Raw genomic sequence first — 10,242 nt, 5'->3', positions numbered from 1 at the left:
TCAGCGTGACATCATTCGCACAAACTCTGCCAGAGCAACCCAGGGACACTGTTAGGGCAGTGAAGGCAAACAACCCAGGAGTCCTGGTACCTCCCCCAACCCATTAGGCCCCCTTCCCTTCCCAGAGCTGGGGATGGAACCCAGGAGTTCTGGTTCCCAGCCCCCCAGCTCGAACCATTAGACCTCACTGCCTTGCCCACACAGTACCTTCGAAATCCACCAGGCCGTCCCCATTGAGATCCACATCCTTGAGGATTTCGTCCACCTCGCGGTAGTTGAGTTGCTGGCCCAACAGCTTGCGCATGGCCTCGCGCAGCTCGGCTGTGCTGATCCGCCCGTCCCCATTGGTGTCGAACTGCGCGGAGAGCACTAGGCAGATGGCTGGGCTGGGCGCAGACCCCTCTTGTCCCTGAACTGCCCCAGGGCATCTCTGCCCATACCTGGCCCTGGCCCCCACCTAACCCCCAGGCCCTACCCACCCTGCTACACCCTCAGGACAGCCCTGCCCGCATCTGGCCCTGCCCGTCCCTAGGACTGCCCTGCCCTGTCTGTCCCTGGGACTGCCCTGCCCCCCCCATGCCCCCCGATCCATAGGCCCGTCCTGCCCACTCACACAAGTCATCCCCCACACCGGCCTCCTGGGCCCACTGTCCCACACCCCCAGAGCTGCCCCCTGCCGGACCCCTGGGCAGCCTGCCCCGCCCCAACTGCCTAACCCTGTTCCCTCAGGCACCCACCCCTTGCCCTGGCTCCCCTCCTCATGCCCAGCCCGACTGTCCAACTCCCTCTCTTTGCCAAGAGCCAGTTCAGCTGCCTTGTGTCTGCCCTCTGCTCTGCCCTGTGGGCTGTGGCATCAATGGGGCAGTGCCATTGGGGGTACAAAACTGGGCACCACCAGAAGCTCATGGCTGGGCCACACAGAGTGTATAGGGCGCATGGGGCCAGGCCAGGCTCTCACCTCGCGGAAGGCGTCCCGTAGCTCCTTCATCCCAATCATATCGGCAGTCTCTGCCAGCATCTTGGGGCCCATCAGCTCCACGAAGTCATCGAAATCCACCTTCCCCCCAGCTGTGAGACATGGACACTGTTATGTGGGATGGGTGGGGACGGGGAACTGCGCCTAGTGTGGGGTCCTGGTTGGGGACTCTGCCCCATGGGAGGCAGGGGTGACGAGGGCACACGTCCTGGAGGAGAGGTGCCTGACGGAGTCTGTACCCCATGGGAGGGGAAGCCTGTGGGGTCTGTGACCCATGGGAGAGAGGTCTGATGCGGTCTCTGTCCTGGGGCAGCTGATGGGGTGTGTGTGAGGGGGCAACCTTACGAGGTCTGGGACCCGCAGGAAGGGCGCCTGATTGGGTCTGTGACCCAGGGGGTGGGGGGGCTGACAGGGTCTTTGACCCAGGGCTACAGGGGGCCTGATGGGATCTGTGACCCACAGGAAAGGGGCCTGATAGGATCTGTGAACTGGGGCGACGGGGCACCCGAAGGACGCAGGGCAGTGGGCGGGTGCAGGTGGAAGGGGGTCTGTGACCTACAGGAAGGGGGCCTGATGGGGGGTTGTGCCAAGGGCGAGGGGTCTGCAGCCCTGCAGGGCCTGGGCCATGCCCAGCAGGGAGCTCCCTGGCAGGGGCGCTGTGCCTCCCCCAGCGGGGGCGGGGGGGGGGCGGCACGTACTGATCTGCTGCGACAGCTCGATGAGCTCCATCTCGGTGGGCATGTAGCCCATGGTGCGCATGCACTCGCCCAGGTCTTTGTAGCTGATGTACCCGTCACGGTCCTTGTCGAATTCCCGGAAGGCTTCCTTCAGCTCTGGGCAGGGGAGACACCGTGACAGTGCACCCCGACACCATAGCCTGCCCCTCAACGAGGGCTCCCCATGCACCAGCCACTGACAGGGACATGGATCCACAGGAATCTGGGTTGAGACCCACCAAACTCGTTACATATCCCACAGTGCTCCATGGGGGTGGGATAGCTGAAGGAGACCCCTAGAGGGGAAAAGCCCTGTGCCCCAGTCCCCATCCCCCCTGAGCCAGCCAGTCGCCCGCCCTGGAGCTGGATCAGAGCCAGCACTGCCTAGACGGGCACAGCCCCATGTCCCTGGGCATGGTGGGTGGGTGCAGCACTTGCAGGTGGCTGGGAGGTGGATCCCCAGCGGGGCAGGCTGGCCCCGTCCCATGGTCCCGCTCCCTCCTTTACCTTCTATCTCCTCCGGCCGCAGCTCTCGGTCCTGGGGAGGAAGGAGAATTGGGAGTGGTCAGAGGGTAGCAGCTGCTGCGGATCCTTCCCCCAGCCAGGTCCTGGCCGAGCCTGCCCAAGGACTTCCCTGAGCTCAGCCTCTGGGACCCCTCTGCTAGACCCTGGGTCCAACGTGATGGGTGGCCTAGGTGGCCTTTCCATGGCTGCATGAAGCAGGTGCTGGCAGCTCCGTGGGCAGGGCTGGAGTGGGGTGCTGCAGGGCAAGTGCTGGATGGAGGGGGGGGGTGGGTTGGAGTGGCCGGTGGAGGGGGGCATAGGAAAGAGGGCATGGGGGGAGGAACCGGCGAGGGTGGGCATACATACCTTTGAGCTGGGCGACGGGGCGGAGGCGTGGGAGCAGGGCATGGTGCAGAGGGGAGGCTGGGGCAGGTACAAGCTGTGAGGAATGTGGGATAAACTATCCATAGGACTCTGTCCCTGCCCCTTGGCATACTCGTTCACTCCCTGGCCATGGGAGATCAGGCCAGGGATTTGCGACAGAGCTGCTGGGACTGTCTGGGGCAACGGCAGACCCTGAGGAGACCAGGGGATCTCCCGTGGCAGGGAGAAGGGGCCAGGCTGGCTTCTCCAGCAGCATGGCTCAAGGGGGCTCTGGCATTGGCCAGGCTGAACCCTGGCTTCACCTTTGGCTTCCTGTGCCAACCTAAGGCCTCTCTGCCAGGTGGCTAATACCTCATTCTGCCGAGGCTGCTGGGGGTCGCTGCACTCTGCAGGGCTCTGGCTCGGCTGCATTCCCTGCAGGGTGCTATGGAGGTGCTATGGTGGGAGACAGGGTGGCTGGCGCCTGCAGGCCCAGGTTCAGAGTTAAGCCATGGGAGATGGGCACAGGGCAGTGGCTGTGGGGAGGTGGCCGTGTGGAAGTGGGCGCAGGTGGTGGGTGTGAGAGGTGGGCACAAGGAGGGTGGGCACGGGGCAGTTGGCGTGGGGTGGTGGGTGTGGAAGGTGGGCACAGGGCGGTGGTGCAAGTGGTGGGTGCAAGTGGTGGGTGTGGGAGATGGGTATAGGGCAGTGCCTGTGTGGAGATGGGTGCGGGATGGTGTCCGTGGGGAGGAGACACAGAGTGGTGGGTGTGGGAGGTGGGCACAGGGCAGTGAGCATTGGAGGTGGGTAAGGGGTGGTGGGCATTTGGATGTGGGCATGGGGTGGTGGGCATGCAGAGGTGGGCATGGGGTGGTGGGTGTGTGGAGGTGGGTGGTGGGCGTGTGGAGGAGGGCACAGGGCAGTGGTCGTGCAGAGGTGGGCATGGTGGTTGTGGGAGGGAGCGCAGGGTGGTGGGAGATGGGTACAGGGTGGTGGGAGATGGGCACGGGGAAGTGGCTGTGGGGAGATGGGTGCAGGGCAGTGGCTGTTTGGAAGTGGGTGTGGGGTGGTGGCCATGTGGAGTTGGGCGTGGGGCGGTGGCCGTGGGAAGGTGGGTGCTGGATGGTGGAAGATGGGCACGGGGCGGTGGCTGTGGGGAGGTGGGCGCAGGCGGTGGGTGTTGGGAGGTGGCTGTGGGGAGGTGGGCGCAGGCGGTGGGTGTTGGGAGGTGGCGGTGGGGAGGTGGGCGCAGGCGGTGGGTGTGGGGAGGTGGCCGTGGGGAGGAGGGCGCAGGCGGTGGGTGTGGGAGGTGGCCGTGGGGAGGTGGGCGCAGGCGGTGGGTGTTGGGAGGTGGTGGTGGGGAGGTGGGCGCAGGCGGTGGGTGTGGGGAGGTGGCCGTGGGGAGGTGGGCGCAGGCGGTGGGTGTGGGGAGGTGGCCGTGGGGAGGAGGGCGCAGGCGGTGGGTGTGGGAGGTGGCCGTGGGGAGGTGGGCGCAGGCGGTGGGTGTTGGGAGGTGGTGGTGGGGAGGTGGGCGCAGGTGGTGGGTGTGGGAGGTGGTGGTGGGGAGGTGGGCGCAGGCGGTGGGTGTGGGGAGGTGGCCGTGGGGAGGTGGGCGCAGGCGGTGGGTGTTGGGAGGTGGCCGTGGGGAGGTGGGCGCAGGCGGTGGGTGTTGGGAGGTGGCCGTGGGGAGGTGGGCGCAGGTGGTGGGTGTGGGAGGTGGTCGTGGGGAGGTGGGCGCAGGCGGTGGGTGTGGGGAGGTGGCCGTGGGGAGGTGGGCGCAGGCGGTGGGTGTGGGAGGTGGCCGTGGGGAGGTGGGCGCAGGCGAGGTGGGCGCAGGCGAGGTGGGCGCAGGCGGTGGGTGTGGGAGGTGGCCGTGGGGAGGTGGGTGCAGGCGGTGGGTGTGGGGAGGTGGCCGTGGGGAGGTGGGCGCAGGAGGTGGGTGTGGGAGGTGGCCGTGGGGAGGTGGGCGCAGGTGGTGACCGTGGGGAGGTGGGTGTGGGAGGTGGGCGCAGGTGGTGGCCGTGGGGAGGTGGGCGCAGGTGGTGGGTGTGGGGAGGTGGCCGTGGGGAGGTGGGCGCAGGAGGTGGGTGTGGGAGGTGGCCGTGGGGAGGTGGGCGCAGGTGGTGACCGTGGGGAGGTGGGTGTGGGAGGTGGGCGCAGGTGGTGGCCGTGGGGAGGTGGGCGCAGGTGGTGGGTGTGGGAGGTGGGCACAAGGAGGGGGCCGTGGGGAGGTGGGCGCGGGGCAGAGGGCGTGGGAGGGGTGTGGGTACGTACGAGCTGGGTGATGGCGATGCTCTGGCGCAGGAAGATGCAGGCCGGCCCCACCAGCCCATGCAGCACCGAGTAGCTCTGCAGCGGCGGGGTCTGCAGGGCGGCGTCCGGGTCGTCAGGGTTGTGCCTGCCGGAGGCCGGGGAGCCCGGGGCGCCTGAGCGCTGCTTGCCGTCCTACGGCAGAGCGGGCAGTTAGCAGCGAGCGGGGCCCACGCCTCCCCAGCCCGGCAGGCGCTTGGGACCCACATTGGGGGTGGGCTGTATTGACAAGTCACACACAGGGGAGAGGGTAGTCCTGAGCGAGAGACAGCTGGACAGAGGAACATGGACGGGTCCGAGCGAGGCTCCCAGATGCCTCACCCACCAGTGCCCCGCTCACGGCATTGGGACACCCACGTGGCACCAACACACCTGCCTAGCAACCACACACCTGCATGGCACTCACTAATTCACCTGGCAGTGACACACCTGCCTGTCACCAACACATCCATGAGCCCCGCTGACACCCCCATCCGTCCCCTTACTCCCCATAGGCCAGCACTGACAGCACACACCCACGGCAAAGTCCCTGCTGGCCCCCACCCCCATCTCACATCCCCTGCGCCCACGTGCACGACACAAACCCGCCGACACTGCAGCCCCCAGTCACACGGGTGGTTACACAAACCCAGAGACCCACAGTCCCATCCTCAGCTGCTGAGACGGCAGAGCCTGGGGGGGGGGGCGGGGGAGGGATGTACACGCTACCTCACTGCCACTGGGGGCCTGATACACTGGCACTGGTGTGTGTGTGTGTGTATTGGGGCCCCGTGGGGGGGGGGGCTGTGGGGGGGACCATGCACAGGCGGTCTTGTGGGGAATGGGCCTGTTGGCAGGATATCAGAGGCCTATCAGCAGGCAGGCATGAGGCGGGGCCTGGAGGTGGGAGTGAAGTGGGGCCCTGTGGGCACAAGTGGGGCAGGAGCCGATGGGCAAATGGGGGTGGCATAGTGGGCATGGAAGAGGGACCTGGCAGCAGGAGTGTGGGGTGTTTTGGGGACTGGGCCCCAGGAGCAGCTTTAAGAGGGGCATGGGGAGACCGTCGCCCATTGGCAGGTGTGGGGCAGAGGCCCACAGCTGGGCATGGGAGTCTTGCATGCTCCTGCCCCATTCCCACTGGGATGGCTCGCTGCCCCTAAGCAAACCACTCAGGGCAGCCCCAGGCTGTGCATCCCGCAGGGCCGGGCCCCCATCCCCATCACATCCTGCTGACATCAACAGGCCCCACTGAGGGGTCAGTGGACATCAGGGACCCAGGACCCCCCACTCCCTGCAGCAGAGATCCAGTCAGGGCCCTAACACACAGGAGGAGCCGACTGACACCAGGGAGTGGGTCAGGATGAGAGCCCCTCATAGATGCTGCCATCTGGTACCCTTGGCCCTGGGGTGGAGGTGTCTCCGGCCCCAGCAGGGTGGGCAGTGTGGGGGGCGAGTGAAGGGCAGGGCAGCCAGGGGTGAGCCACAGGCTCTGGGTGCTGACACAGACATAGGAACAGACAGAGGGATCAGTGCCCATGCGCCCCTGCCCGCCCCGCTCCACCCTGGCCTTACCTTGGAGACCCTCCTCTCAGGGGTCTTGGTGCAGTTGCCCATGGCTTGTGGGCCCCCCCTTGCCAGAGAGCATGCCTGTGCGGGGCTGGCGCTGGCCCCGGCCCTGGCGCTGTGCCTGGCGTTCTGGCCAGGGTGGGATTTTTTATAGTAACAGGGGCCGGTGGCTGCGTGGGGATTTGAGGTTTTTATTGAATATCTCTGGATATGCAGGGCGCGGGGGGGCTCCCTCCCACACACACATAATCCCAGGATTACTCCCCTCTCAGTCACGCCGCTCCGGGCATGGGGACAGGCCCAGCTGGTCCCCACATGGCTCCTCTCCCCCCCCACCCTGCACCTGAGGGGCTCACGGCCCCTCTTGCTCCCCCAAGGGCAGCCGGCCGGCCTGCTGCCACTTGGGCACCTGCCAAAGGGGCACTGCTCCCCCAGCTGGCATGCAGCCCTAATCTCCAATGACAATCACCAGGGATTTACAAATCTCTCCCAGCGGCGGGCCGTGCTGCCCCGAGCCCTGTACACCATCCCTCGTGATTGAATGGGGGGGACACCAGAGGCAACATGTGGGGGGCACATGGGGTCATGCCCCCCCCCTCAAATTTCTGCCTTCCATTTAGCAACAGCTAAATATTCTGAGGGGACCCATCCAGCGGGGGTGCTGCAGACTCTGCCCCACAGGGCACTGGGGGTGGGCAAGGCTTCTGGCAGCCTCTTGGGGATGCCCAGCAGCAAGGAGGCAGCGGCTCCCCCTGGTGGCACTCACCATGTGTCTGTGCAGCATGGGGAGGGAGGGAGCAGCGGGGCGGCGGGCTGAGCACCCCCATACATGGGGCTGCTTCTCCTTCCCTGCTGCTGAAGTCCCAGCACTTCTTGCTGCCTGCTTTGCAGGCTGCCTTGGGGCGAACGCCATGGGGCAGGGCAGGGGCCGCTCTCCCACTCCTATAGCAGGGGCTCTGCCCAGGGGAAACTGCTCCCCTCGGGCTGCGGCGGGGCTGGCTCTGCCTTGCGTTTAGCAACAGCTTCTATCTGAGGCTGCTGGTGTCTGCAAATGCTCACTGGGGGCATCGTGCCAGCAGGGACCTGGTCCCAGCAAGCCACTGGCAGGCGTCTGGCTTGGCTGCATTCGCTGCAGGGAGCCACAGAGAGAGACGGGGTGGCTGGTGCCTGCACAGGCCCAGTGGAGGCCGTGGGCCTGCCCCTGTGGAGCGGTGTCGCAGCCCAGAGCCCACTGATCCACGAGGGTGCTGGTGGGTCTCACCATGCTGCCCGGCTGCCAGCCTGCTTCTGCTCCAGCCTGCGGCATGGCCCAGCTCCCGTGCGGCTGCTGTGCTGAGGGGAAGTCAGGGCTAAGTCTGGGGCATCGCAAGGCACCTGTGCAGGTGCTGGGGCCCAGAGCTCCCCAAGGCGGTACCATAGGGATTGGCGGAGAGACAACCCTCAACTCTGAGAGCCCAGCCCAGCCCAGCCCGGCTCTCCCCCACCGGCAGGGCCAGGGAGCATCGCCCAGCCTTGGCCTACCCCACCCCACTGCCCAGTCCAACCCACCTCACCAGCAGGCTCTTGGACCTTTCCCCCTGCAGCACTGCAGCCTGACCATGCTGCCCGCAGGAGGCCCCACTGGGGAGCCTGACCCTACCTGGCTGGCTCAGGGTAACTCCACCAGGGCAGGGCCTGGCCTGGGCAACTGGCTGGGGGCATTACTGGGATATCACTCCAGGGACCCCCACCCCTGTCCCAGGCAGCCCCTTCCCTGGTGTCTCTCACCTTGCCCCCGCCACTGCCCCAGCTCCCTCCCCGCCACCCCATCTTTCCCACTGTTCCCCAATCCCACCCCATTCCTGCTGCCACCCTGCTCCCCAATCTTGCCCCACCCTGCCCAATCACCTGCCCAAAGATGGAGCTGAGCAGGGGCACCAGGTCCTCGGCACCCTGGGGCCCCTCCGCCTGGGCCAAGCTGGCCTTGCCCGACGACGCCTCCTCCTCCGGGCTGCGGGCTCTGTGCCTGTCCCAGCAGGGCATGGCCCCCCTCCCCGTGTGCCCTGCGGGGCCAGGCGGCTCTTCGACCCGCTGGCTGCGGCCACCCCTCCTGCGCAAGCCCTGCCTGCTGGCTGGCCGCTGGCAGGAGATGCTCCGGGGGGCCGGGCAGGGGAGCCGGGGCTCGGGCATCTCGCCACTCAGGCGCTGTGACTCACGGAGGAAAAGGAACATGCCAGGGATGCTGAGCTCCCTCCTCCTCCTCCTCCTCCTCTTCTTCCTCCCGCCTCTTCCCACTGCGCTCCCTCCGTCTCTCCTCTTCCTCCTCCCCCTGCCACTGCCACGCTCCCTCCTCTTCCTCCCACCACTGCCACACTCCCTCCTTCCCTCCTCTTCTTCCTTCTCCCGCCACTGGGCTCCCTCCTCCGCTCCTCCTGCCACAGGCCTTCCCTTGCTCCCTCCTATGCTCCCTCCCTTCTCCCCCTTCCACACTCCTTTGCTCCCTCCGTCCTTCCTTGGGCCTGCCGCACTCTCTCCCACCCTGGCACCCTCCCTTTGGCTGTGCTGGGTGGCTCCCGGCTCCCTTCTCTCTGCGACTTGAATGCAGGCTCCCAGAAGAGCAGGCTCCAGCTGGCAGCTCTGTCCACCCCCACCCCCCTTGCTCGGGTCCCCTTCCTGCTGCCTCTCCGAATCAGGTTCCCTCATTGCCAGGAGTGAGATTGCAGGGGGGTGGAGGGGGAAATTGGATCTGAGGGGTCAGACACGCGACCCGGCCCCTTCTCCGCTGGGTAAAACTACCCGTGCGGCCCGAAACCGGAGAGTGCCTGGGGCTGCCAAGGGGATGGTGAGAGTGGGGCATCCTGGCTACAGCACCTGGCCTCTCCCAGCAGGGGGCGCTGTGGGGAGTGGGGCAGGAGTGCTGGCTGGGGGGAGAGCAGTGGAGAGGGTAGGGTTTGGAGGGGTAGGCTGACTGTGGGGTTTGGGGAGGTGGGAGGGCTTTCTCCTTTCTTGTGGTAGTGGCTGTGAGGCTGGTTGCAGGAAGCGGGGGGTCCCTGGCTGCAGCCGGGTGGGGTTGTGAGACCAATGCAGTCCCAGCCAGCTTCCTTGTGCATCCGTAACTGGATGCCACCTGCCCAGCACCATGAAATCTGAGACAGTGGGCACTGGCCCAGCTCCCCCCGCCAGCTCCCCAGCCGCTCCCTGCCTACAGCCCGCTCCCATATTCCCCCACAGCTCTCCCAGCCTGTTTAGCTCTGTCCCCAGCCCGCACCCCCCACACTTCTACTCCCAAATCCCCCTATAGCCCCCCGAACAGGTCTCCACCCCCCCAGTGCAGCCATGCGGCCCCCCTAGTCCTTGGACCAGCTCCCCCACACAACCCCACTCATCGCACCATCCCCATACTCCCTTCCCTGTGGCCTGCGTAGCCTCCCCCAGCCCCTCCTCCACCCCCCTGCCAGCCACCGTGCTCTCACCCAGCCTGCCCCCCACAACTACCTCCAGATCACCCAACCCTTACCTGTCCCCCCACAGGCCACACCCAACCCTTCCATCCCCCCAGCCTTCACACAAACCTTGCCCAGGCCCCCCACAGGCCTCCCAACCCACACCATCTAACCTAACTCCCACTCTGCCCCCCAACCCCTACCTGCCACCCCAGCCCTCCCCAACCTCATCAGATGTGCCCTAGCTGTGAAGTGTGGGGGAAGGCTCCTGGGGAAAGGCAGTGTCTCTCTGTGCGGCACAGAGCTCTCTCCAGCCCTGGGGGGTTGCGTGTGGGGTGTAGGGCTTGTGTCAGAGAAGCCACCTGTTAGCTTTGGGGGCGTTGGAAGAAGAAGGGGTGATTCAGGA

At 66.5% G+C, this 10,242-nt stretch overlaps 1 protein-coding gene across 1 annotated transcript; it reads right to left on the bottom strand.

Moving 5' to 3' along the window:
* On the bottom strand, positions 1-8,625 carry CABP2 (calcium binding protein 2). The gene is made up of 7 exons (XM_074956820.1): positions 8,302-8,625; positions 4,834-5,004; positions 2,200-2,230; positions 1,675-1,809; positions 959-1,068; positions 208-355; positions 1-26 (listed from the first exon to the last, which is right to left on the bottom strand). Exons 1-7 carry the CDS (start codon positions 8,623-8,625, stop codon positions 1-3), a joined length of 945 nt encoding a protein of 314 aa, XP_074812921.1.
* Positions 8,626-10,242: the final 1,617 nt, after the last annotated feature.

Source organism: Natator depressus, chromosome 6 (genome assembly GCF_965152275.1).
Source record: "Natator depressus isolate rNatDep1 chromosome 6, rNatDep2.hap1, whole genome shotgun sequence".
Lineage (NCBI taxonomy): Eukaryota > Metazoa > Chordata > Testudines > Cheloniidae > Natator > Natator depressus.
The sequence above is the reverse complement of the archived record's forward strand: the minus strand, read 5'-3'. Positions and strand labels throughout refer to the sequence as shown.

Bases quoted from the DNA above. Each gene is read 5' to 3' on its own strand.
- CABP2 (XM_074956820.1), bottom strand. From the start codon at position 8,625: ATGTTCCTTTTCCTCCGTGAGTCACAGCGCCTGAGTGGCGAGATGCCC. The intron at 5,005-8,301 runs GTGATTGGGCAG...GCTCTGCCGTAG, and splicing joins TCAGCTCCATCTTTGGGCAG to GACGGCAAGCAGCGCTCAGG. The intron at 2,231-4,833 runs GTACGTACCCAC...CTTCCTCCCCAG, and splicing joins GCATCGCCATCACCCAGCTC to GACCGAGAGCTGCGGCCGGA.